General features: G+C 41.9%; 1 protein-coding gene across 1 annotated transcript in view; it reads right to left on the bottom strand.

Moving 5' to 3' along the window:
- The window catches only part of asap3 (ArfGAP with SH3 domain, ankyrin repeat and PH domain 3), a 61,525-nt gene extending 35,737 nt beyond the window's left edge, over positions 1 to 25,788 (bottom strand). Inside the window, exons 1-4 of the mRNA XM_034195289.1 lie at positions 25,427 to 25,788; positions 16,669 to 16,741; positions 4,305 to 4,450; positions 466 to 540 (exon numbers count right to left, since the gene is read on the bottom strand). Coding sequence (XP_034051180.1) covers positions 466 to 540; positions 4,305 to 4,450; positions 16,669 to 16,741; positions 25,427 to 25,552 — 420 coding nt within the window. The 5' untranslated portion in view covers positions 25,553 to 25,788. The remainder of the gene's footprint in view (positions 1 to 465; positions 541 to 4,304; positions 4,451 to 16,668; positions 16,742 to 25,426) is intronic.
- Between the last annotated feature and the right edge of the window lie 457 nt (positions 25,789 to 26,245).

Below are 26,245 nucleotides of genomic sequence, written 5' to 3'. Positions count from 1 at the left end.
TACCATATTGATTACTCTCCTGCAGGGTGGAGTGAGGGTATTACAGTTATTAAATGAAGTGACACTTGACAATGAAAACCATTTTACTGATGATCGTTTGCAAAACTTTACATACAACTTTTCTTCCAGCCCCTGTATTCATCCCTGAAATAAATTTCTATGCGATTCACAAGGCGAATGTTCCTTTTAAGGCAGATTTGGTTTCTCCTACACCATGGAGGGTCACAACACACCCTGGTCACCTGTCTGTTGCAGGGTTACCACATACAACTATTCTCCTTGACACTGAGTCACCCATTACCCAAATCTGGATGCTTTCCCAATTGTGCATGCAATTGCAACACCGTCAAAACTCCAAGTCAGAATCAAACCAACACCCTTCTAGTTAGGAAATGATATGACACATGAGAATATCATTTATATAACTGTGCATTTTATTCAGTTTGTTGTAAAACCTTCACTCACAAGTCTGCTGTCCCGGAGCTCTGACTTGAGAACATTTTCCAAAGGGAAGGACATGATGTTGTTGAGGTTTTGCACCTGTGACATGAAGAGTGAAACCACATATATAATAAATTATCATTCAATAAAATTGCTCTCATCACCTGTAAACAAAGTACATGCAAACTGCACATTCCTCTTATCTCTCTGAAGAGTAACATTTCCAGGGCTGAGAGTAGAATTCACTAAAAACGCGGTGATTCAGTAATTCTGAACCAGTGACTCATCAAAAGTAAACACAGGACAACAATCTGCAAATCAACTTTGTTGAGTCTTATGGGAATACGATGTAATGATATTTATGAGCTGTTTCTGTTCTGTAAAGTGAAAGCTGAGAGTAATTTGAGGTTTGGATGGCAATAACAGGATGTGAGTCTGTAGTGAATCTGAACATGAATGAATCACAACCATAACATGTCAATCTTTACAGTACGTAATACATAATAACCACAACATCTTCATAAATACAGCTTAGCCATCTCATGCACACTCCCAGTTTGCATTACTGCCACTCAAGAATTCAGAATCTGAAAATATGTTCAGAAATGAAAGCAAATAAACCAGTTCTGTACCATCAGAATAACATCACACTATAATCTCAGCTGTTTTTGTCTGTGCCTTCTCCTACTGCTCCCATGTCCTTTGTACGATTTCCACCAAACTTGGGTATGCGGATGAAAGTCAACCCCAGAACGTCCCTAAAAGGGCTGGTTTCAGTAAAGGTCAAGGTCACGGGTCAAAGGTCAAAGGTTTGATGTTCACTCAAATGTCCACTAAACATGATTGACCTCTGGCTGACCTAGGCAGAGCAACACTACTCTACTACTGGAATTTTCCAGGTGAGATCAAATTTACCAAAGGTCAATCACTGAGGTCAAAGGTAAAAACTGAAGTTCTTACATTATGATTTGCATCAAACGTGGCACAATATATGGAGGGTCCATGTTCATGCCTGCCTGTTTGTTGTCCTACTCCTCCCAGGTCCTGTTGATGATTTCTACCAAACTAAAACATCAAGGTCAACAAATTTGATTTTCAACCCAATTTAGACTAAATGTAGTGTTGCCCTGCCAAGGTCAACTAAAGGTCGATCATTTGTGTGAAGGTCAAGGTCACTGGGATCAAATGTCAGATTTCTGTAGTCTTTGTCTTCTTTCCCACAGGTGCGACTACAAAAATGTCCAGGTATGACAGTGTTTCCAGGAAATAATTCCAACACCCCTGTATGTCTCTGCATGTAGAAACTCCCTAGCTATAAGGAAAAACTTCATCCTGAAACAGATTTGTGTCACACACAACCCAGTCTCACGGAAATTCGTGGCAGCATTATGAAACGCACATTAATCTATGGGTTTGTGCCGGGGGCATGAAAATGGGGCGCTTTCGTGATGGGGCACAAATTGTGACAGCGCCATGAAATGTGGGGTGATGGACGGTAGACGCTTACACTATGGTTACAGTTAGGAAAAAGGGAAGATTATAAATAGCAAAATAAAAAAACGTGTCACAAAAACAGGGCGCTTTTCATGTTGGGGGCATGAAAAAAAAACGAGACTGGGCTGGTCACACAAGTCCATATCGACAAATCTGCTTCCTTCATTAGACACGCCCACTTAGCCCACATGGGCTGTGGGTGAAAAACAGAGAAGCGCTCTCTGAAAGATGAGGTGACATGACAAACAGCAGCTCATTTCCATTTAACATAACTGGCACAAAACAGGTTGTTTCAGTGAGGCCTCATAATGCTTCACACACACACACACACACACACACACACACACACACACACACACACACACACACACACACACACACACACACACACACACACACACACACACACACGCTAAAAATTTTAGTATTTGTTTTTCCAAACACTGGTGCCCTACTTTAGCTTGCTGAAACTGAATACAAAATTATCCTTTCACACAACTAATTGAATATCAAATTAAATGGTTGCTTTTCAACAGTTGTACTACTTGATGAATCAAATTGTTTGCGCACCACAGTATATTCATCCATTATCTGATGATCAATTCTCCAATCAGCTGTTTATGTTTTAAGACTTTTCAGTGTTTGAGCTTTTTTCCCCGCTGGTCCTGGTGGATTAACCAAGCTGCACCTTGGTGGTCAATATTGTCTAACCACTTGTGTGTTCAGCCAGCTAAGTTCACCTTTACATATTTACACAAATGCTGTTTGAACAGTGTCCCAAAGCTGAGGTAGCTAAAAGATAACACTCAGGTCCATAAGTACTTGGACATTGACACAATTGTTTTTTTTTTGGTGCCTCTGTACACCACTGTGATGGAGCTGAAATGAAACAATCAAGATGTACTTGTATTGTAGACTTTCAGCTTTAACTCAAGGGGTTTAACAGAAATATGTTATTAATCCTTTAGGAATTACAGACACTTTTCATATAAGAAAACAGATCAAACAGACAAAATTACCAAAAATTGTAACTTTTTAAAAAAAATATATACTATCGATCTTTCAATATATTGTGGATACACAAGTGTCATGAATGAAATCATGCATGGCTGCATACACACTGATACATGCACATGCCACATGTATATGCTATTAAGGAACACTCTTAAGGAACACTCTTAAGTTAATTTTGTGGGAAGACTCCTTAAATCATCATCTCTGAGCCTAAATCATGTGTAAAGCCTCCTTTACACTTGCACAAACTTGATCCCCGCACTGCTGTGCAATTCATCGTGGCAATGTGACCCGCTTTGTCCCACTGCACGCCGTGCTTTGTCCTGCTGGATGATGTGCTATATTAAATAATCATTTTGTAGCCGATGACGCATTTCCTCTCAGAATTTGGCTGATGAAACCATCTCTTATTGCTCCCAGAATCATAGAGAAATGATCTACAGCTACAGGTTGGCTCGTGCGCATCGTGCCGTGGAGAACGCATTTGAAATCTTGATTCAAAGGTAATTATTTACAATATTTATATTATAATGGATTGGTAAAACAGTTACATTTTCACTCCTTCTTGTGAGTTAGATAATGTATCTGTAAAATTATGTTTATTATAGATGCAACATCTCGTCATAATCATTCAGATGCGCTGCACGCAGTGACACACAGCGCTTTCAAATAGGTTGTACAACGTTCACAATTAGTTTACGAAATTAATCCATGCCAGAAGTTTTGAACATTTAAAAATGTTCTTTGTGCACTGGCACAGTTCATGTTACAACACTTTATGGTGTGTTTACTCAGTGACACGCAAGATTACATGTCAGTGCGGGAATCAAATTAGTGCAAGTGTCAAGGCACCTTACGCCTGCTTCACATGGTGAACCCTGTGTGACACTGTGTGTGTGTGTGTGTGTGTGTGTGTGCTGATTTACATATTCAGGTCTGAGACCAATTATCATCACCATAGAAACCATCGGTAGGAGGCATCTGGGCTGCATAGGACAGTCAGCAGGGGAGAGCATGCAGGTGTTAAATATTGTTTTTCTCTTCACACATTCATGCACGCACGCGCGTGTGCGCACACACACACACACACACACACACACAGCACATTTATGATTGTGCTGATTATTTTTCTTTTACATATATATTATAAACTCACTGATTTATTTCTCCCCTCATAATTACCAGGTTTGTTATCCTGTAAGAATTCTGTAGTCATGGTTTATCTGCTTTCCAGTTTTATCACTTGGAAAATTAACAGATCTTTTTATTGGTGATAAATAACTTAAATCAATTATCAAACAGCTGATTATTCTGTGGATCAACTAATATTCCTGGTTTAAACTGTGTGACCTCACCAGATTTTTGAAGAGTGCTGTGACCTCTCTGGTAAACACAGCCAGGTTGAGGAAACCTGTGGACACCTTGTTGCTGTCCTGGCTCAGGTGACTATTCCCCAAATTCTCCAGCAGCTCGATGTACTGTTCCTTATTTTCCACATGGGCTGAAAAATAACACAATCAAAGTGAATACAGATACAGACAATAAAAGGTGACTCAGTTCACATTTACAGAAAATGAGAAAAACAACAGACTGGATTGAGCTTATGCCGGAAGAGAATTTTAACAAGAGATGCATGTGGGATAAATTAGGACCAGTTTTCCCCACTTATCCTGGTTCAGGACACAGGCAGGCTTTAGAGACCCCATATTTTCCAACAGCTTAAAGGTAACTTTCCCAAGGACCATGACCTCAGCGGGTTCACTTTTCATAATCAAAATAATGACCTAAAGTGTTTCTCAGTGAAAGTATCTTTGGCTGCAAAGGAATAACTCAACCTGCAGTGCACAGGCACAGCATTATAGCCTTTTTATGCTTCTACTACTCTGTAACTCCATGGCTACGCAATCACTCCAATGCAGTTGTTAACCTTGCAAAGTCCACCACTGGGTTTGGTGAGTGTCTCAATGCAATTCACTGCCAGACCAGTAGGGGCCATCAATGTTTTTGATGAATCAAATCAAATCAAATCAATTTTATTTATACAGCGCCAAATCACAACAAACAGTTGCCCCAAGGCGCTTTATATTGTAAGGCAAAAGCCATACAATAATTACAGAAAAACCCCAACGGTCACAACGACCCCCTATGAGCAAGCACTTGGCGACAGTGGGAAGGAAAAACTCCCTTTTAACAGGAAGAAACCTCCAGCAGAGCCAGGCTCAGGGAGGGGCAGTCTTCTGCTGGGACTGGTTGGGGCTGAGGGGAGAGAATCAGGAAAAAGACATGCTGTGGAAGAGAGCAGAGATCAATCACTAATGATTAAATGCAGAGTGGTGCATACAGAGCAAAAAGAGAAAGAAACACTCAGTGCATCATGGGAACCCCCCAGCAGTCTAAGTCTATAGCAGCAAAACTAAGGGATGGTTCAGGGTCACCTGATCCAGCCTTAACTATAAGCTTTAGCAAAAAGGAAAGTTTTAAGCTTAATCTTAAAAGTAGAGAGGGTGTCTGTCTCCCTAATCCAAATTGGGAGCTGGTTCCACAGGAGAGGAGCCTGAAAGCTGAAGGCTCTACCTCCCATTCTACTCTTACAAACCCTAGGAACTACAAGTAAGCCTGCAGTCTGAGAGCAAAGCGCTCTATTGGGGTGATATGGTACTACGAGGTCCCTAAGATAAGATGGGACCTGATTATTCAAAACCTTATAAATAAGAAGAAGAATTTTAAATTCTATTCTGGAATTAACAGGGAGCCAATGAAGAGAGGCCAATATGGGTGAAATATGCTCTCTCCTTCTAGTCCCTGTCAGTACTCTAGCTGCAGCATTTTGAATTAACTGAAGGCTTTTCAGGGAACTTTTAGGACAACCTGATAATAATGAATTACAACAGTCCAGCCTAGAAGAAATAAATACATGAATTAGCTTTTCAGCATCACTCTGAGACAAGACCTTTCTGATTTTAGAGATATTGCGCAAATGCAAAAAAGCAGTCCTACATATTTGCTTAATATGCGCATTGAAGGACATATCCTGATCAAAAATGACTCCAAGATTTCTCACAGTATTACTAGAGGTCAGGGTAATGCCATCCAGAGTAAGGATCTGGTTAGACACCATGTTTCTAAGATTTGTGGGGCCAAGTACAATAACTTCAGTTTTATCTGAATTTAAAAGCAGGAAATTAGAGGTCATCCATGTCTTTATGTCTGTAAGACATTCCTGCAGTTTAACTAATTGGTGTGTGTCCTCTGGCTTCATGGATAGATAAAGCTGGGTATCATCTGCGTAACAATTAAAATTTAAGCAATGCTTTTTAATAATACTGCCTAAGGGAAGCATGTATAAAGTGAATAAAATCGGTTCTAGCACAGAACCTTGTGGAACTCCATAATTAACCTTAGTCTGTGAAGAAGATTCCCCATTTACATGAACAAATTGTAATCTATTAGATAAATATGATTCAAACCACTGCAGCGCAGTGCCTTTGATACCTATGGCATGCTCTAATCTCTGTAATAAAATTTTGTGGTCAACAGTATCAAAAGCTAAAGGTCTAACAGGACGCGCACAGAAATGAGTCCACTGTCTGAGGCCATAAGAAGATCATTTGTAACCTTCACTAATGCTGTTTCTGTACTACGATGAATTCTGAAACCTGACTGAAACTCTTCAAATAGATGAAGACCGCCCTAATATTTCATGAAAGTTGTTGACTGCAAAACGGGAAAAGTGAGATTCTGGAAATGATGTAGTTAGCAGACCGATCAAAGCCTGTGTTCCCCATCGTCTCGACGTGTAGTTACAATTTTTGGGAAGTGCACATCAGGCTACAGAGAGGGTTTGGAGGAGAGCCCTCTACATGACTACAGAGTTGTGGATACGGAGTAGCATAAATTGGGCTTTACGACTTATTGCTGACTGGAATACTGCTCATAACAAAAATATAAAACACCAATTAAAACTGTGGCACTTCTGACGTAAATACCAAGATTGCATTTTTAATTATGAAACATTTCCTTATTCAGCCCAAGCCAAGGACAAAAATTATTTGAAGGTTTTTATAGTAACATTTTCTTTTGTTTAGACTAAATGGCATGCCAAATTTCAGAGGAAGCTCATCAACCACTGTAGATCCACATTGGAAAAGCTTTCCAATGTTTACTTGTTTTGACAGCCCACACCCGGAGGTAGAATAAATCATCCTTATATCTTTCACTGTTATTGTCTTTTATTAATTTGTGGAAGAATATGTGTGAATAAAAGTGCAACACAAACAGATTTTTTAAAAAGGCGGGGGGGGGGGGGGGGTACTCCCACTGCCAAACACCTGGCTAATCAACACATAAGAATGGCACAGTTGTTGTATGGACCACTTTTTTCCCCAAACAATGGCATCCTGCTCACAAAGGCAACAACTCTGCTTAATTTTACAACATACATTCGCTCATCAGATTAAGTAAAAATAGGCCTACACAGCACTATGAATTCTAGACCTTACCTGAACGTTGTGGGCTTTCTCGCTCATAGCGGCTCAGACTTTGGTGTTTGTGCATCCATTCTAGAAGCGACTACAAACCACTGCATTCCAATGCACTGTTGGCTATTTTTTTTAAACTTGTAATCCTTTTGAATTTTGAAAAAGATATTCTATTCTTTGTCACCACTATAATTGTGTTCCATAACTTTTACAATAAAGGATTTGCAGTCTTATATCACCAATATTGTTGTTCTGCTTCCTTTGACTGCTGAGTAGATTAAATACAGATTCGCTTTGGGATTTGACACGATTTACACAGGATGCCCTTATCAACTAAAATCTTACATCACCAATAAGATCAAAATTTGTATTTTCTGTTAAAAAACCTTGACTTTTGAATCATGTGTTACAAATTTTAACAAGATACTACAGTATGACTACATCCAAATAGAGATACTAGCACACTGTATAGCAGAGAAAAAGCAACATGCACAATCTGTAGAGTGTCTAAAAACTCGGTAGGCATTTACTCATAGACGAACGGTACCCAGATAATGCTCTTTCTCTATAGTGTGCAAATGGTCTACACGACACTATTCAATGATGCAACTGGGGCATGGTAACCAAAGAAGAACATCTCTAAAAAATTTCAAGACCACAATGCAATTCTATGAAAATTGTAGCACTGTCCAAGGAGCCATAGCGCTGTACCAGTACACATAAAGAACCATTAAAAAGTCTGTCATTGCAAAATTTAAATTTGCATGGTGTACTTGGGTATGCACATACGAGGTCTGTCCAAAAAGTATCGTACCTTTTTATTTTTTTTCAAAAACTATATGGATTTGAATCACGTGTGATTACATCAGCCAAGCTTGAACTTTCGTGCTTTGAGTGAGCACTGGTCCACCCCTCCCGTCGGATTTCTTTTGTCTGAGAACTTGCTGAGAGGCTGCTGCTTTGCTCCATGAAATTTTTTTCAGAAACTGTTAGAGACAGGCAGTTGGAAACCATTCGAAAGATTCAGTTGGATATCGGTAAAGATTCTGATGGCGTCACACGGATTATGGACTGTTAAAACCTTTTTAAAGACAGCCCACAGCGGCGGAGGGCGCGCGGCGCGCCGAGCGGCCATTCGACAGGCTGGATCGACCAGATCATTTCTAAACTGAATGCTGTGTTGATCCGGGACATCATGTGACTACCACAGAAATGGCAACAGAGCTGGACATAGCACTTTTGCGGCACATTCCACTGTTACAGGAGATTTTGTAATGAAAGATGTGCGGAGGATTTCGCGCGTCAGCACGAAGCAGCTTAGGACGCCCAGCAAAAAACACCTCCGTCTTGGAAGTCTCACAGGACATGTTGGGGCATGTCCAGCTGTGACACAATTTCTCGGATACTCACTCGACTGAAAGCCATCGAAAGCCGTCTGAATCTTCTGAATGGTTTCCAACACGGAGGTGTTTTTTTTTGCTGCACGTCCTGAGCTGCTCCGTGCCGATGTGCGAAATCCTCCGCACGTCTTTCATTACAAAATCTCCTGTAACAGTGGAATGTGCCGCAAAAGTGCTATGTCCAGCTCTGTTGCCATTTCTGTGGTAGTCACATGATGTCCCGGATCAACACAGCGTTCAGTTTAGAAATGATCTGGTCGATCCAGCCTGTCGAATGGCCGCTTGGCGCGCTGCGCTCCATCCGCTGCTGTGGGCCGTCTTTAAAAAGGTTTTAACAGTCCATAATCCACGTGACACCGACAGAATCTTCACCGATATCCAACTGAATCTTTCGAATGGTTTCCAACTGCCTGTCTCTAACAGTTTCTGAAAAAAATTTCATGGAGCAAAGCGGCAGTCTCTCAGCAAGTTCTCAGACAAAAGAAATCCGACGGGAGGGGTGGACCAGTACTCACTCAAAGCCTGCCCACAGGCGAATGACGCAACCGACAGGCGTGGAAAAACTCACGCATGCGCACGAAGGTTCAAGCTTGGCTGATGCAATCACACGTGATTCAAATCCATATAGTTTTTGAAAAAAATAAAAAGGTCCGTTACTTTTTGGACAGACCTCGTATGTGCTTTGAGTAAACATGAGATCAAAGGACAGCTAAAACGGTGGCAGAGCAGTACATCCAGCTTGCATCCCCTACTGTTTACTTGCGTACTTCTAGTATATACTACGGTAATAGTTGGGTAGCACATGCTGGATATTACACACTGGGAAACTTAGCTTCCTACATGCCTTTCGAAACTCAAAAGGCACCACTATGCTATATATACTTGCTATATATGCTATATATATACTATATACACTCAACAAAAATATAAATGCAACACTTTTGGTTTTGCTCCCATTTTGTATGAGATGAACTCAAAGATCTAAAACTTTTTTCACATACACAATATCACCATTTCCCTCAAATATTGTTCACAAACCAGTCTAAATCTGTGATAGTGAGCACTTCTCCTTTGCTGAGATAATCCATCCCACCTCACAGGTGTGCCATATCAAGATGCTGATTAGACACCATGATTAGTGCACAGGTGTGCCTTAGACTGTCCACAATAAAAGGCCACTCTGAAAGGTGCAGTTTTGTTTTATTGGGGGGGATACCAGTCAGTATCTGGTGTGACCACCATTTGCCTCATGCAGTGCAACACATCTCTTTCGCATAAAGTTGAAGAGAACACCTCTCCAACGTGCCAAACGCCAGCGAATGTGAGCATTTGCCCACTCAAGTCGGTTACGACGACGAACTGGAGTCAGGTCGAGACCCAGATGAGGACGACGAGCATGCAGACGAGCTTCCCTGAGACGGTTTCTGACAGTTTGTGCAGAAATTCTTTGGTTATGCAAACCGATTGTTTCAGCAGCTGTCCGAGTGGCTGGTCTCAGACGATCTTGGAGGTGAACATGCTGGAGGTGGAGGTCCTGGGCTGGTGTGGTTACACGTGGTCTGCGGTTGTGAGGCTGGTTGGATGTACTGCCAAATTCTCTGAAACGCCTTTGGAGACGGCTTATGGTAGAGACATGAACATTCAATACACGAGCAACAGCTCTGGTTGACATTCCTGCTGTCAGCATGCCAATTGCACGCTCCCTCAAATCTTGCGACATCTGTGGCATTGTGCTGTGTGATAAAACTGCACCTTTCAGAGTGGCCTTTTATTGTGGGCAGTCTAAGGCACACCTGTGCACTAATCATGGTGTCTAATCAGCATCTTGATATGGCACACCTGTGAGGTGGGATGGATTATCTCAGCAAAGGAGAAGTGCTCACTATCACAGATTTAGACTGGTTTGTGAACAATATTTGAGGGAAATGGTGATATTGTGTATGTGGAAAAAGTTTTAGATCTTTGAGTTCATCTCATACAAAATGGGAGCAAAACCAAAAGTGTTGCATTTATATTTTTGTTGAGTATATATGCTTTGGGAATCCGCTAGCTTAGCGTAGCTACTAGCTCTTAGCCGATTAGCATGGCGGCTTCTCCTGTCTCTCCCGCACTTTTCTGCTCTGGGTGTGAAATGTTTAGTTATTCCTCGGCCTCCTTTAGCAGTAACGGTACTTATAATAAGTGCAGCTTATTCGTAGCTTTGGAGGCCAGGCTGGGCGAAGTGGAGGCTCGGCTCCGCACCGTGGAAAATTCTACAGCTAGCCAGGCCCCTGTAGTCGGTGCGGACCAAGGTAGCTTAGCCGCCGTTAGTTCCCCCCTGGCAGATCCCGTGCAGTCGGGAAAGCAGGCTGACTGGGTGACTGTGAGGAGGAAGCGTAGCCCTAAACAGAAGCCCTGTGTAAGCGTAAATTTGGTAAGATTGTAATTCACGTCGGCAGTAATGACACTCGGTTACGCCAATCGGAGGTCACTAAAATTAACATTAAATCAGTGTGTAACTTTGCAAAAACAATGTCGGACTCTGTTGTTTTCTCTGGGCCCCTCCCCAATCAGACCGGGAGTGACATGTTTAGCCGCATGTTCTCCTTGAATTGCTGGCTGTCTGAGTGGTGTCCAAAAAATGAGGTGGGCTTCATTGATAATTGGCAAAGCTTCTGGGGAAAACCTGGTCTTGTTAGGAGAGACGGCATCCATCCCACTTTAGAGGGAGCAGCTCTCATTTCTAGAAATCTGGCCAATTTTTTTGGATCCTCCAAACTGTGACTGTCTAGCGTTGGGACCAGGAGGCAGAGCTGTGGTCTTATACACCTCTCTGCAGCTTCTCTCCCCTTGCCATCCCCTTATTACCCCATCCCCGTAGAGACGGTGCCTGTTCCCAGACCACCAATAACTAGCAAAAATCTATTTAAGCATAAAAATTCAAAAAGAAAAAATAATATAGCACCTTCAATTGCACCACAGACTAAAACAGTTAAATGTGGTCTATTAAACATTAGGTCTCTTTCTTCTAAGTCCCTGTTGGTAAATGATATAATAATTGATCAACGTATTGATTTATTCTGCCTAACAGAAACTTGGTTACAGCAGGATGAATATGTTAGTTTAAATGAGTCAACACCCCCGAGTCACACTAACTGTCAGAATGCTCGTAGCACGGGCCGGGGCGGAGGATTAGCAGCAATCTTCCATTCCAGCTTATTAATTAATCAAAAACCTAGACAGAGCTTTAATTCATTTGAAAGCTTGTCTCTTAGTCTTGTCCATCCAAATTGGAAGTCCCAAAAACCAGTTTTATTTGTTATTATCTATCGTCCACCTGGTCGTTACTGTGAGTTTCTCTGTGAATTTTCAGACCTTTTGTCTGACTTAGTGCTTAGCTCAGATAAGATAATTATAGTGGGCGATTTTAACATCCACACAGATGCTGAGAATGACAGCCTCAACACTGCATTTAATCTATTATTAGACTCTATCGGCTTTGCTCAAAAAGTAAATGAGTCCACCCACCACTTTAATCATATTTTAGATCTTGTTCTGACTTATGGTATGGAAATAGAAGACTTAACAGTATTCCCTGAAAACTCCCTTCTGTCTGATCATTTTTTAATAACATTTACATTTACCCTGATGGACTACCCTGCAGTGGGGAATAAGTTTCATTACACTAGAAGTCTTTCAGAAAGCGTTGTAACTAGGTTTAAGGATATGATTCCTTCTTTATGTTCTCTAATGTCATATACCAACACAGAGCAGAGTAGCTACCTAAACTCTGTAAGGGAGCTAGAGTATCTCGTCAATAGTTTTACATCCTCATTGAAGACAACTTTGGATGCTGTAGCTCCTCTGAAAAAGAGAGCTTTAAATCAGAAGTGTCTGACTCCGTAGTATAACTCACAAACTCGTAGCTTAAAGCAGATAACCCGTAAGTTGGAGAGGAAATGGCGTCTCACTAATTTAGAAGATCTTCACTTAGCCTGGAAAAAGAGTTTGTTGCTCTATAAGAAAGCCCTCCGTGAAGCTAGGACATCTTTCTACTCATCACTAATTGAAGAAAATAAGAACAACCCCAGGTTTCTTTTCAGCACTGTAGCCAGGCTGACAAAGAGTCAGAGCTCTATTGAGCTGAGTATTCCATTAACTTTAACTAGTGATGACTTCATGACTTTCTTTGCTAACAAAATTTTGACTATTAGAGAAAAAATTACTCATAACCATCCCAAAGATGTATCGTTATCTTTGGCTGCTTTCAGTGATGCCAGTATTTGGTTAGACTCTTTCTCTCCGATTGTTCTGTCTGAGTTATTTTCATTAGTTACTTCATCCAAACCATCAACATGCTTATTAGACCCCATTCCTGCCAGGCTGCTCAAGGAAGTCCTACCATTATTTAATGCTTCAATCTTAAATATGATCAATCTATCTTTGTTAGTTGGTTATGTACCACAGGCCTTTAAGGTGGCAGTAATTAAACCATTACTTAAAAAGCCATCACTTGACCCAGCTATCTTAGCTAATTATAGGCCAATCTCCAACCTTCCTTTTCTCTCAAAGATTCTTGAGAGGGTAGTTGTAAAACAGCTAACTGATCACCTGCAGAGGAATGGTCTATTTGAAGAGTTTCAGTCAGGTTTTAGAATTCATCATAGTACAGAAACAGCATTAGTGAAGGTTACAAATGATCTTCTTATGGCTTCGGACAGTGGACTTATCTGTTGGACCTCAGTGCTGCTTTTGATACTGTTGACCATAAAATTTTATTACAGAGATTAGAGCATGTCATAGGTATTAAAGGCACTGCGCTGCGGTGGTTTGAATCATATTTGTCTAATAGATTACAGTTTGTTCATGTAAATGGGGAATCTTCTTCACAGACTAAAGTTAATTATGGAGTTCCACAAGGTTCTGTGCTAGGACCAATTTTATTCACTTTATACATGCTTCCCTTGGGCAGTATTATTAGACGGTATTGCTTAAATTTTCATTGTTACGCAGATGATACCCAGCTTTATCTATCCATGAAGCCAGAGGATACACACCAATTAGCTAAACTGCAGGATTGTCTTACAGACATAAAGACATGGATGACCTCTAATTTCCTGCATTTAAACTCAGATAAAACTGAAGTTATTGTACTTGGCCCCACAAATCTTAGAAGCATGGTGTCTAACCAGATCGTTACTCTGGATGGCATTTCCCTGATCTCTGGTAATACTGTGAGAAATCTTGGAGTTATTTTTGATCAGGATATGTCATTCAAAGCGCATATTAAACAAATATGTAGGACTGCCTTTTTTCATTTACGCAATATCTCTAAAATCAGAAAGGTCTTGTCTCAGAGTGATGCTGAAAAACTAATTCATGCATTTATTTCCTCTAGGCTGGACTATTGTAATTCATTATTATCAGGTTGTCCTAAAAGTTCCCTAAAAAGCCTTCAGTTGGTTCAGAATGCTGCAGCTAGAGTACTGACGGGGACTAGCAGGAGAGAGCATATCTCACCCGTGTTGGCCTCTCTTCATTGGCTTCCTGTTAATTCTAGAATAGAATTTAAAATTCTTCTTCTTACTTATAAGGTTTTGAATAATCAGGTCCCATCTTATCTTAGGGACCTCGTAGTACCATATTACCCCATTAGAGCGCTTCGCTCTCAGACTGCGGGCTTACTTGTAGTTCCTAGGGTTTGTAAGAGTAGAATGGGAGGCAGAGCCTTCAGCTTTCAGGCTCCTCTCCTGTGGAACCAGCTCCCAATTCGGATCAGGGAGACAGATACCCTCTCTACTTTTAAGATTAGGCTTAAAACTTTCCTTTTCGCTAAGGCTTATAGTTAGGGCTGGATCGGGTGACCCTGGACCATCCCTTGGTTATATTGCTTTAGACGTAGACTGTGGGGGGGTTCCCATGATGCACTGTTTCTTTTTTTTTTGCTCCGTATGCATCACTCTGCATTTAATCATTAGTGATCGATCTCTGCCCCCCTTCTTGGCATGTCTTTTTCCTGGTTCTTTCCCTCAGCCCCAACCAGTCTCAGCAGAAGACTGCCCCTCCCTGAGCCTGGTTCTGCTGGAGGTTTCTTCCTGTTAAAAGGGAGTTTTTCCTTCCCACTGTGGCCAAGTGCTTGCTCATAGGGGGTCGTTTTGACCGTTGGGGTTTTTCATGGTTATTGTATGGCCTTGCCTTGCAATATGGAGCGCCTTGGGGCAACTGTTTGTTGTGATTTGGCACTATATAAGAAAAAAGTTGATTGATTGATTGATTGATATACTCTAGTGTTAGCTTCATGGACCCAACGAAATGTGGCAAACCTTCAAATGCAGAATGACAGTGACGAACACAACTAATAAACATAGTCATCAGAAATACAATTAGGAAAACACCAGACAAAATCTGAATATGGAAGTTTTGCTGGCTATCTGCTATACAAAGAGAAAAGTCACACAGGTCTTCCGTGTCAGCTGTCAATACTAGCTTTCGTGCCAATTACAACATTTTTACTTGGTTTGCCAAAATAAGTCAGTTGAAACACATTTTTTTGTTAACTTCATTCAAAGGCACTATAGTGCAAAATGCCTTGCTTGGAACCCAGAATCATTTGCTAGTAGTTGCGTACTGAGTAGTAAAAGAACATTCAAGTCTGATACTAAGCAGACTTCACAGAAATGCAAACAAAAATAATCTGGTTTGCACAAATACTGTACAATGTGGTAAACTGTAGCTGGATAAATGAACCAGCCAAAAAGTATAAAAATTTAACAGACTATGACATAACAGAGTGCAAGGGAAGAAAGTGAATGTTTTGCGAGAGGAAGGAAACTCAAGAACAACTGAGGACCGAAAGTAACCATGAGCATGTCACATTATAAATGCAGCGTTATTATACTCAATCAACAGCTGAGTTACAGAAAACGATTTTTCAGCAAATGTTTAACCACCAAAATGACTCTTCTCCTCTGCCAGAACACACACAGTGTAACACCATGGTGTGTTGGCAGGATGAAAGAGGAGACTCTCCTATGGTGTGTATTTTTGCACATGTAGTGAGCAGTCAGGCTGACATCTTGGTGGGTCAGCTATCCGGCAGCACACGCACGCCTGTGTCACCACACCTGATTAAGGGGTACAACATCATAATGAGCGAGGGGGGCTTCTGATTACTGGAACTAGCTCATATGATTCTACTTACAGAGGAGGAAACTGAGAAGCTGAATATTTAGAATAACTGTGACGGTATCTCATTGCCCAATCCTGGCCAACTGGTTCACTGACTCAGTTTTACTCAAACCTACGACTTTTAGACTTCAAATGAGATCCAGGCGGGTAAGCGAGCACAGAAAAACAGCTTTAGTTCTGCTGTTTCTCCCGCGCATTTTTGAGGTCAGTGCCCACTGTGTTCGCAGGTGATGACGAGTGACACTGACGTCCTCCGGCGTGACTCGCACTCAAAATATTCACTCAGTGACCCCCGTGGCACAGCCAGGTCACCGTGTGAACACTGAGCAGCTCATTGTTGCTGAAACCACCCACATAATTTACCACATAAATACACATGGTGTGTATGGATGTAAACTTGATCAGCTGCCATCCTACTCACTGTAGACCCATAACAAGAGGCTTCACTCATAATCAACACTGCCCACATGAGCCTGATGATGTCATCCGCGCTGAGCTTGTACAATGAGTTAGAAAAAGGCCTCCCACTGAACAGACAGCTCATCTTGCTGCACGAGCAGTGGACGTTTGTTTAACAACTGGCTAAAGAACAGACATAAAACATAACTGTGGAGACCGTTCCAGCTGTACTGTCACCGCTGACCAGCCAGCAGCTGTCTTCCACTGATACTTACACAGTCCAGATGTGTGTATAGCTTTGATCGTCTTCTTCATCCTCTGTAGAGTTGTGTGGTCCGCCTCCAGGGACTACAATGAGACAGTGAGAGAAAGACGCTTTGGTGACACTATAAAATTATGAAGTTCTGCAGACAAAGTCAGTGTGAATCCTTTTTGGGCTGCAGCTAAGACTACTGCCATTATCGGCTAACAGCTGCATGACCCAAATACTGACCACAATAATTCACAGACAATAACAGCAAAAATAAAGAAAGGACAATTGCAGTGCAACACCTGTGCCTTACCTGTTGGACACGGATTCATCCAAATGAATTCTTTGTTTCTGAGTGATAACAGCAGGACTCTCAGTGGGATAAACAGTTGGGCTACCAATATATAGATCTGGGTTTGATTCCTGGCCACACTACCTGCCTGTGTCCTTGGACAAGTTCATCTGTTGTGTCTCAGTCCATTCAGCTGCAAATGGGAACCGGCCTTGAATGGGAAGTAAACTGTGCTGGACTGCGGTCCCATCAAGGGGTAGTCATAGACTCTCAGCCACTTCACACAATGGAATCCAGAAATACATCCGGACACTGATGGGCTGCAGATCCTATATAGGATTTACATCTTACAAAACCATCCAAGCAATTTTATGTACATTTGTAAACAAGGGCCAATGGGATGCCTGACTATGCCATATAGGGATTACTTTCTAGAGAAGGGGTTGGACTGTTTGTTTGTCTATGTTGCTGCCATCCAGGACCTGAGGCAGTTCCTTGGTGCAATGGACGTGGTGCATGCTCCAAGACTTGACCGCTGTACAACTGGTGAGAGAATATCCCCTCTCATTTTATTGATTGATTAGGCATATGGAGATCGAATTCATTAAAAAAGATAAATAATAATAATAAAACTAGATCTGTACAGAAAGTCAGACATGATGATGCTACACCTTGTGTAAAATCTGGAAATGTTTTGGTTGAATCCAGTTACATGCTTGCAAAATTAGACATATCAGTGGGGACACATTGACCAAGATGTTTAAAATCTTTAAAAAGCTATATATATATATATATATATATATACACTCAACAAAAATATAAACGCAACACTTTTGGTTTTACTCCCATTTTGTATGAGATGAACTCAAAGATCTAAAACTTTTTCCACATACACAATATCACCATTTCCCTCAAATATTGTTCACAAACCAGTCTAAATCTGTGATAGTGAGCACTTCTCCTTTGCTGAGATAATCCATCCCACCTCACAGGTGTGCCATATCAAGATGCTGGTTAGACACCATGATTATTGCAAAGGTGTGCCTTAGACTGTCCACAATAAAAGGCCACTCTGAAAGGTGCAGTTTTATCACACAGCACAATGCCACAGATGTCGCAAGATTTGAGGGAGCATGCAATTGGCATGCTGACAGCAGGAATGTCAACCAGAGCTGTTGCTCGTGTATTGAATGTTCATTTCTCTACCATAAGCCATCTCCAAAGGCGTTTCAGAGAACTTGGCAGTACATCCAACCAGCCTCACAACCGCAGACCACGTGTAACCACACCAGCCCAGGACCTCCACATCCAGCATGTTCACCTCCAACATCGTCTGAGACCAGCCACTTGGACAGCTGCTGAAACAATCGGTTTGCATAACCAAAGAATTTCTGCACAAACTGTCAGAAACCGTCTCAGGGAAGCTCATCTGCATGCTCGTCGTCCTCATCGGGGTCTCGACCTGACTCCAGTTCGTCGTCGTAACCGACTTGAGTGGGCAAATGCTCACATTCGCTGGCATTTGGCACGTTGGAGAGGTGTTCTCTTCACGGATGAATCCCGGTTCACACTGTTCAGGGCAGATGGCAGACAGCGTGTGTGGCCTCGTGTGGGTGAGCGGTTTTCTGATGTCAATGTTGTGGATCAAGTGGCCCATGGTGGCGGTGGGGTTATGGTATGGGCAGGCGTCTGTTATGGACGAAGAACACAGGTGCATTTTATTGATGGCATTTTGAATGCACAGAGATACCGTGACGAGATCCTGAGGCCCATTGTTGTGCCATACATCCAAGAACATCACCTCATGTTGCAGCAGGATAATGCACGGCCCCATGTTGCAAGGATCTGTACACAATTCTTGGAAGCTGAAAATGTCCCAGTTCTTGCATGGCCGGCATACTCACCGGACATGTCACCCATTGAGCATGTTTGGGATGCTCTGGACCGGCGTATACGACAGCGTGTACCAGTTCCTGCCAATATCCAGCAACTTCGCACAGCCATTGAAGAGGAGTGGACCAACATTCCACAGGCCACAATTGACAACCTGATCAACTCTATGCGAAGGAGATGTGTTGCACTGCATGAGGCAAATGGTGGTCACACCAGATACTGACTGGTATCCCCCCCAATAAAACAAAACTGCACCTTTCAGAGTGGCCTTTTATTGTGGACAGTCTAAGGCACACCTGTGCACTAATCATGGTGTCTAATCAGCATCTTGATATGACACACCTGTGAGGTGGGATGGATTATCTCAGCAAAGGAGAAGTGCTCACTATCACAGATTTAGACTGGTTTGTGAACAATATTTGAGGGAAATGGTGATATTGTGTATGTGGACAAAGTTTTAGATCTTTGAGTTCATCTCATACAAAATGGGAGCAAAACCAAAAGTGTTGCGTTTATATTTTTGTTGAGTGTGTATATATATATATATATATATATATATATATATATATATATATATATATATATATATATATATATATATATATATACTGGCCAAAAGTTGTATGCCCAAGTTAATTTCCCACGTTGTGTGACTAAGGTAAGCAGGTGAGTCAGCAAGACAACCATCTCTTCTGTGTTGTCATCTACATTCTTGAATGATGTAACCTCAGCCATCCATTTGTCACTCTTCAGGTTTCAGCACTTTCTGGCATTAGCACGTTAGCATTAGAGCAGTGCTCAATGCAGACGACGAGCGAGGCTATTATGCCGATGGTCACTTTGCCTCAGTATGTTTGGAAAATCATCCTCCTCCTCCACGTTGGCATCTTAAAGACCACATCTTCAGACACGTGGCACCCCACCTACATGCTACCAGAAATAGGTTTAATGAGGCAGTAATCTAGACTTGACAGGCCCTGCCTTGTTAGCTGTTGTCGTTTACACACCCCACTCCTTCCCAGTCAAGTCCACTCTTAAAGCTTTGAATTAAAAGGCTGCGCCACTGTTGGGTAATGAGACTGCACACAATGAATGGGAGAATTCACGATGGGAGGTGCTCCCTGCTGCTGTGCAGAGTTGTTTCGACTGCTTGGCACAAAAATGCAATGGAAACAAGCTGGTGCAGGTCAACAAAACAGGCTGGGTTTGTTGAATTTTTTTCTTTTTTTTAATGAAGGCATGTGAACCCAGACAGACAACCCACACGTCTGCTGACAAACCGTCAAACATGCAGAAGAACACACGCACACAGTTCCTTTTTTGGATAAGTAGATTAATGTTGAGAAACAACAATGTCATGTTGTTCTCAGCAACAAAAGAGATAAATGGAGGGCAAAAGAGTTTTATAGTTCAAGTCAAACTGATACGTATATGGTGTTTTTATTCACCTCATTAACAAAGCATGATGGCACTAAGTAGTTAAGATGATAGATGAAAGTCAACCCTAACCCTAATTCGAGGCCCACCAGGATGGAGGTCATCCTCAGATACAGTAGCGTGAAATAAATGAGTGTACAATTTCCCAAGGAAGGGCCGCCAGTCCACCACAGGTTAATTCCCTAGCCAGGGCTGGCACCCATGTTCAGCTGGGTGGACCTGGATGATTTAGTGTCTTGTCCAAGGACACCGACAGGGAGCTTGAAGCACAGCCTTGGAATCAATCCCCAGTCTATACAGCATATTGATAGTCCAACTTTCACAGAGGTACGTACACTGTGTTCAAGCAGTATATCTGTCACTTTTGGCACTTTTGATTGAGATATAATGCAAAATTTACACCATATGGGATTTTCAATATTAAATTCAAACGTCCACAAAATTCACAATCTGGATCAGATCTGGATCAAACTTTGTCAGGTGATAGTGAGTGCCAGTCTGCACCTCACTTTTAAATATGAGAATTATTGGAACACGTTTCATTAAGCTATAATGTAAAATATACATTAAATGGGGGTTTTCAATGTAACATTTAAAAAGGTCACAAAATCTGTAATCTGGATCAGATCCAGATCAAACTTTGTCAGGCGATAAAGGATGCCATCCTACATAAAGCTATCAAATATAAAAGAAATTTGATCTTTTTTGTCAGAGTTATGAATTTTGGAAAATTCATCCAATGTTAAAGATGGGGATTTTTCCAATTTTCCAAGATTTTTCCTGACCTTGCCCTTTGACCTATGACCTTTAAAATTTAATCAGTTCTTGCCTACCAAGATAGGAATCTTCAGCAAACATTTCATAACGATATAGAAAAAAATTGTGGGCTCCAGGCTGTTCACAAACAAACACGGCTGAAAACATAACCTCCTCCAACTTCGCTGGTGGTATATTTATGAACATATTGATGTACTGTACTTTATTTTTGGTGCCATATGCCCTGAAAAATTAAGTCATGAACGTAGGGAAATCAGCTTGATTTCATCTGTAGCTGATAAACGCTCAGACATGTGAACCTGTCAGAAAAGCTGACTCTGGTGACATCATGTAAGGCATCATCCCCTCGGAGATAATGAAACGAATGAGAAAACCAGATTTTTTTTGCAGCTGGAAATCTGTGTTTTTTGTGGACTTTGATGGTGAATATGTCAGTAAACTGGTGTGTTTTGGAAGGGTTCATCATAACCCGTCGTGGTGTTTATTAGTTGTATAGTTTAAGTTAAACTACAGTTTCTAACATGTAATAAAAATATTCAACTGAATGGGAAAATGTGTCCAAATGACTGGTACTGCATACTATTTCCCAAATTAACAGGAAAGGAAAGGAAACCCCTACTTATCCCCTTCTTTTCTCTTTATCGCTGTCTCTAATCAGTCATAATTTGGAAGCAGCGGGGTATGTGCCCACACAATCATTACTGCAGCTCTTCCACGCATGACAGATTAAACATAACTACATCAATCTATAAATGCACTGTTGCATTAGATTCCAACAGGTCCCTCCCTAACAGCTATTTCAGTCATGCATTTCTCAGTCTTTCAACACCATAAATAAGGACATCAGCTGAAGATAAATACATCAGACAGCTGTTCCCTTTACAAGCCCTGGACTCTGCTATCGCCATTGCTGCTCTGCAGACAGAGCTTCATGCCAGGAAAGTCTGAATGTACTGTGTTCATCTCTAACATGCTATATATTAGTATTCCGGCACCAAGGGGAAGGAGATTCCACCTCGTAGTTTCTGGAAACTTGAAAAGCACTAAAAGAGGACGCACCTCTGCCAAGGCAAAAATGATCCTCTAAATGAGCACTAACAACTGGCTGTTTTCAGTATTTCTCAAGAGAATTCTTGTGTGCTACCATAATGCACCTAATGCTGTGCATTTTCCCCAAACATGATCCACTACAGAGGCGCTTTCTTACAGAGGAGCCCCGCAGACGTACCAAGCCAAAAGGGTGCCCATGTTTCACCAGACACTTGCCTACTTTCAGGAAATAAAGATGGATGTCAAGTCTGCCTGAGTGGTCACCAGTCAGAACTCAAAACAATTCCAAGACAGGCACAGGATCAGAACACACCCTCAAATCTGACTAACAACAAGAACACCAATCTGCATGAAGTCTCAGGAGATAAAGATGGATGTCAACTCTGCCTGGGTGGTCGCCAGTCAGAACCCAAAACAAATCTAACGCAAGCACAGTATCAGCACGCGTCCTCAAATCTGACATGTGAAGAGTATGCTACATTTAAGATAGGAAGAGCTCATGCTAAGTTAAAGATACGAAGGCCAATTTTAAGTTTAAGATATGAAGGGCTCATGCTTAGATTAAGATACATTGGGCTCATGTTAAGTTAAAGATACGAAGGGCTCCTGCTAAGTTAAAGATACGATGGGCTCATGCTAAGTTAAAGATATGAAGGGCTCATGCTAAGTTAAAGATACGAAAGGCTCATGCTAAGTTAAAGATACGAAGGCCAATTTTAAGTTTAAGATAGGAAGGGCTCATGGTAAGCGGCTTCTTCTTTCTTCAGTCTCCTGGCTTCACTGTAAAATGCAAAAGACAAAATAAGTATGTCGGCTACTGTATCAACATGAGGGGGCCTGCTCCCCTGTAAATATGAACAGGTCATTCTAAGCTAAAGAAAACACATTATTCCTTACTGCAGGTATTTATACAGCCACAAACAGATGGTTATAGTCGACTTCTGCTAAACACCCCTAAATCATAACCACTGCAGCTTTAAATACTGCTGTCAAAAAGCTTTATAGACATGCAATAACTTTTTCGTGTCATCTTGATTCTCATCCAAACTATAACGTAAAAAAAAAAATAAAAATCAATGCGCCACCTGAAAAAAAGTCTATCTCGCAGTCATAGTGTTTTACCACAGTGGAGACAGATGAGGAAAGCTCTACTTGTGTGCACACTAAGATTATTTGCTTTAAGACAGAGTTCATGGATGCCACCCCGTGTTTCCTCCTTTGATAGAAAAGATGTCAAACAAACACAAAGCGCACACAGAAAGGAGTCAAACAGGCCTTGATCCAAAGTACTGGGTGAAATTGACAAAATTCACACGTGGCCTTCAGAGACCCAAAAGACAAACACGCTGACACACAACACACTGTGAGAGGAGGACACACTCACATTCTAATAAGACTCGCTAACCACAGCTCAGTACACCTCGCTGGCTCAGGTAAAGTTTAAATTATTTTTCTGCTGAGTCAAGAAAGCCTGTGTCATACAGCTGACCTCTGGCCTCTGCTGACAATACAATGCAGCAACCAGCAGCATGACCTAAAAACACAGTTTAAAAAAACACTCCTACTTGTATACACCCCGTGCAGTGTGGTGGGGCACGAAAGGTTTGGCTCGGTTAGCACCACACACAAATGTTTAAGCCCATTCATTAATATTCTCTCACTTTGAACCTTCTACCTTGAAGGACACGTGGCTCTTCCATGTTTAGCACGACTGCACTAACCAAAAATCTGCAGGTGCACATACCATTATCCAGATCCAAGAGTATTTTTTTCTATTTCCCATCATTTTATGGATTACACAGAAATTTCTAACCATAAATTCTATCACAAAAACCAAACCCTCTCACGCCAAACTCTTTACGAGAAAATAATATGCAAGATTGCTACTTCTGACCTAATGCATCTACTCACAGCCTCATTATGAAAGTGCAACACAAATCATCCCATCCAAAAATTGGAGTCAGTTTCAGAAGCATAAAATTTTCTGAGTTTGTTCATCTTTGCAAAGCAGGTGGAACACATATAATATCTGACAGTTTAAACAATACTTCTGGATCTATGCAACAGCTTTGCACACATCTGGTAATCTAATCTGGTCCAGGTCCAATTTCAGAAGGATCTACTTTGCAAACTGCGCTGAATATTTACACCTCAGGCCAAAGGTCAACATGTTTTCCTTCCAACCAGTCCTCTCAGCCTGCAAAGGATCATTCCAATTAATAATCTGAGCCTGCATGTTCTCCTTCCAACCAGTCGTCTCAACCTGCAGAGGATCATTCCAATTGATAATACCAGCCTGCACACTGCCATTTCAATTGATAATCCCTGCCTGCATGTTCTCCTTCCAACCAGTCGTCTCAACCTGCACAGGATCATTCCAATTAATAATCCCAGCCGGCACACTGTCATTTCAATTGATAATCCCAGCCTGCATGTTCTCCTTCCAACCAGTCATCTCAACCTGCAGAGGATCATTCCAATTGATAATCCCAGCCTGCACACTGTCATTCCAATTGATAATCCCAGCCTGCACACTGTCATTCCAATTGATAATCCCAGCCTGCACACTGTAATTTCAATTGATAATCCCAGCCTGCATGTTCTCCTTCCAACCAATCATCCCAGCCTGCACTGTCATTTCAATTGATAATCCCAGCCTGCACACTGTCATTTCAATTGATAATCCCAGCCTGTATGTTCTCCTTCCAATCAGTCCTCTCAGCCTGCAGATGATCATTCCAATTAATAATCTGAGCCTGCATGGTCTCCTTCCAACCAATCATTCCAGCCTGCACACTGTCATTCCAATTGATAATCTCAGTCTGCATATTCTTCTTCCAACCAGCCCTCCCAGCCTGCATATGATCATTTCAATTGATAATCCGAGCCTGCATGTTTTCCTTCCAACCAGTCAGCCTGCAAGATTGTTGTTCCAAATGATATGAAATGTAATGACAATGTGCAGGCTGAGATGACTGGTTGCAATAAAAACCATTCAGGGATTCCAACCAGTCACCTCAGCAGGAAATTTCACTGACTGACACGCAAATCAGATGTGATTGTTGTGGATGAAAAACGTGAAGAAGAGCAACACAACTCCAGAACTTTTTTTTGCCCTCATATCATCTTTACCACGTCTCCCCAAATTAAAAGTCACCAAGGTACAAAATATTTTCCCCCTTTTTTGTCACTTTTTCTCTTATGCACAGCTGCACCTTCTTTTGAACAACAAATTAAAGATCAACTTTGAAATCGCTCCCTGACGGTCACGCGCGCGCGCGCAGTGATCTTCAGACAGGTAAACAGACAAAAGGGGCGCGCGCGCCCTCCTCACCTCCTCCACGGCTGAAACTGTGCTCCGACAGTCGCTCATTTTCGACTGAAAACTCGACGTCCCCGGCGAAGACAAATCCTCGTTTGTCAGCACCACAAACTCCGAAACGCTGATTCGCTCCGGCATGTTTGGAGCGCAAAAAGTTCCGATAATCACCGAGAAGAGAAGTGAGCCCAAGTTTTCCGCGCGCGTGGGACTCCCATCTGAAGAAGACCGACAAGTTTACTCCTCTTCTGTGTGGAAGCAGCGTGTTTTTCCTCCCGGCAAGTGTCCAGCCTGACAACCCCCCCCCTCCCCCAAAAAAATATAAAGAAATAAATCTTTGCCGAGTTTAGACTCGACTCAACCGAGTGTGCGCGCGTGGAGGTGCGCCTCAGCAGCGAAGGAGGGGGTAAACTCCAACATCAGCGTCACGTGGGCATGTTTGAGAGAGGGGAGGGGGAAACGCTGAGCGCGCGGTATGGTTGCCATGGATACGCAGAATGCCTCATTCACGGACCAAACTAAAAGGAGGAATTTCAATAGCTGATGTGAAGTAGAGTGTCAGTGTGGTGGGAGGCAACTCCAAATGTAAATGTTAAGATTCATCTTAAACTGTTAGCCCAGGGGCCAGTGAAGGCCCACAGCTTTACGGGCACACGGCAGTCTCACTTCTATACATGATACTAAAAAAAAGAACATTGCAATAAACTATTATCTTCCCTGTCAGCTCCTCAGGAGTACACACACACAAACACACACACCTCACCTCAAAATTGTTTTACCATTTAAATATTGAAGTCACAGCAAAAATTTTCTTTGGCGCTGCCATAATTTTCT

This window comes from Thalassophryne amazonica, chromosome 19, assembly GCF_902500255.1.
Source record: "Thalassophryne amazonica chromosome 19, fThaAma1.1, whole genome shotgun sequence".
NCBI classification, from domain to species: Eukaryota; Metazoa; Chordata; class Actinopteri; order Batrachoidiformes; family Batrachoididae; genus Thalassophryne; species Thalassophryne amazonica.
The sequence above is the reverse complement of the archived record's forward strand: the minus strand, read 5'-3'. Positions and strand labels throughout refer to the sequence as shown.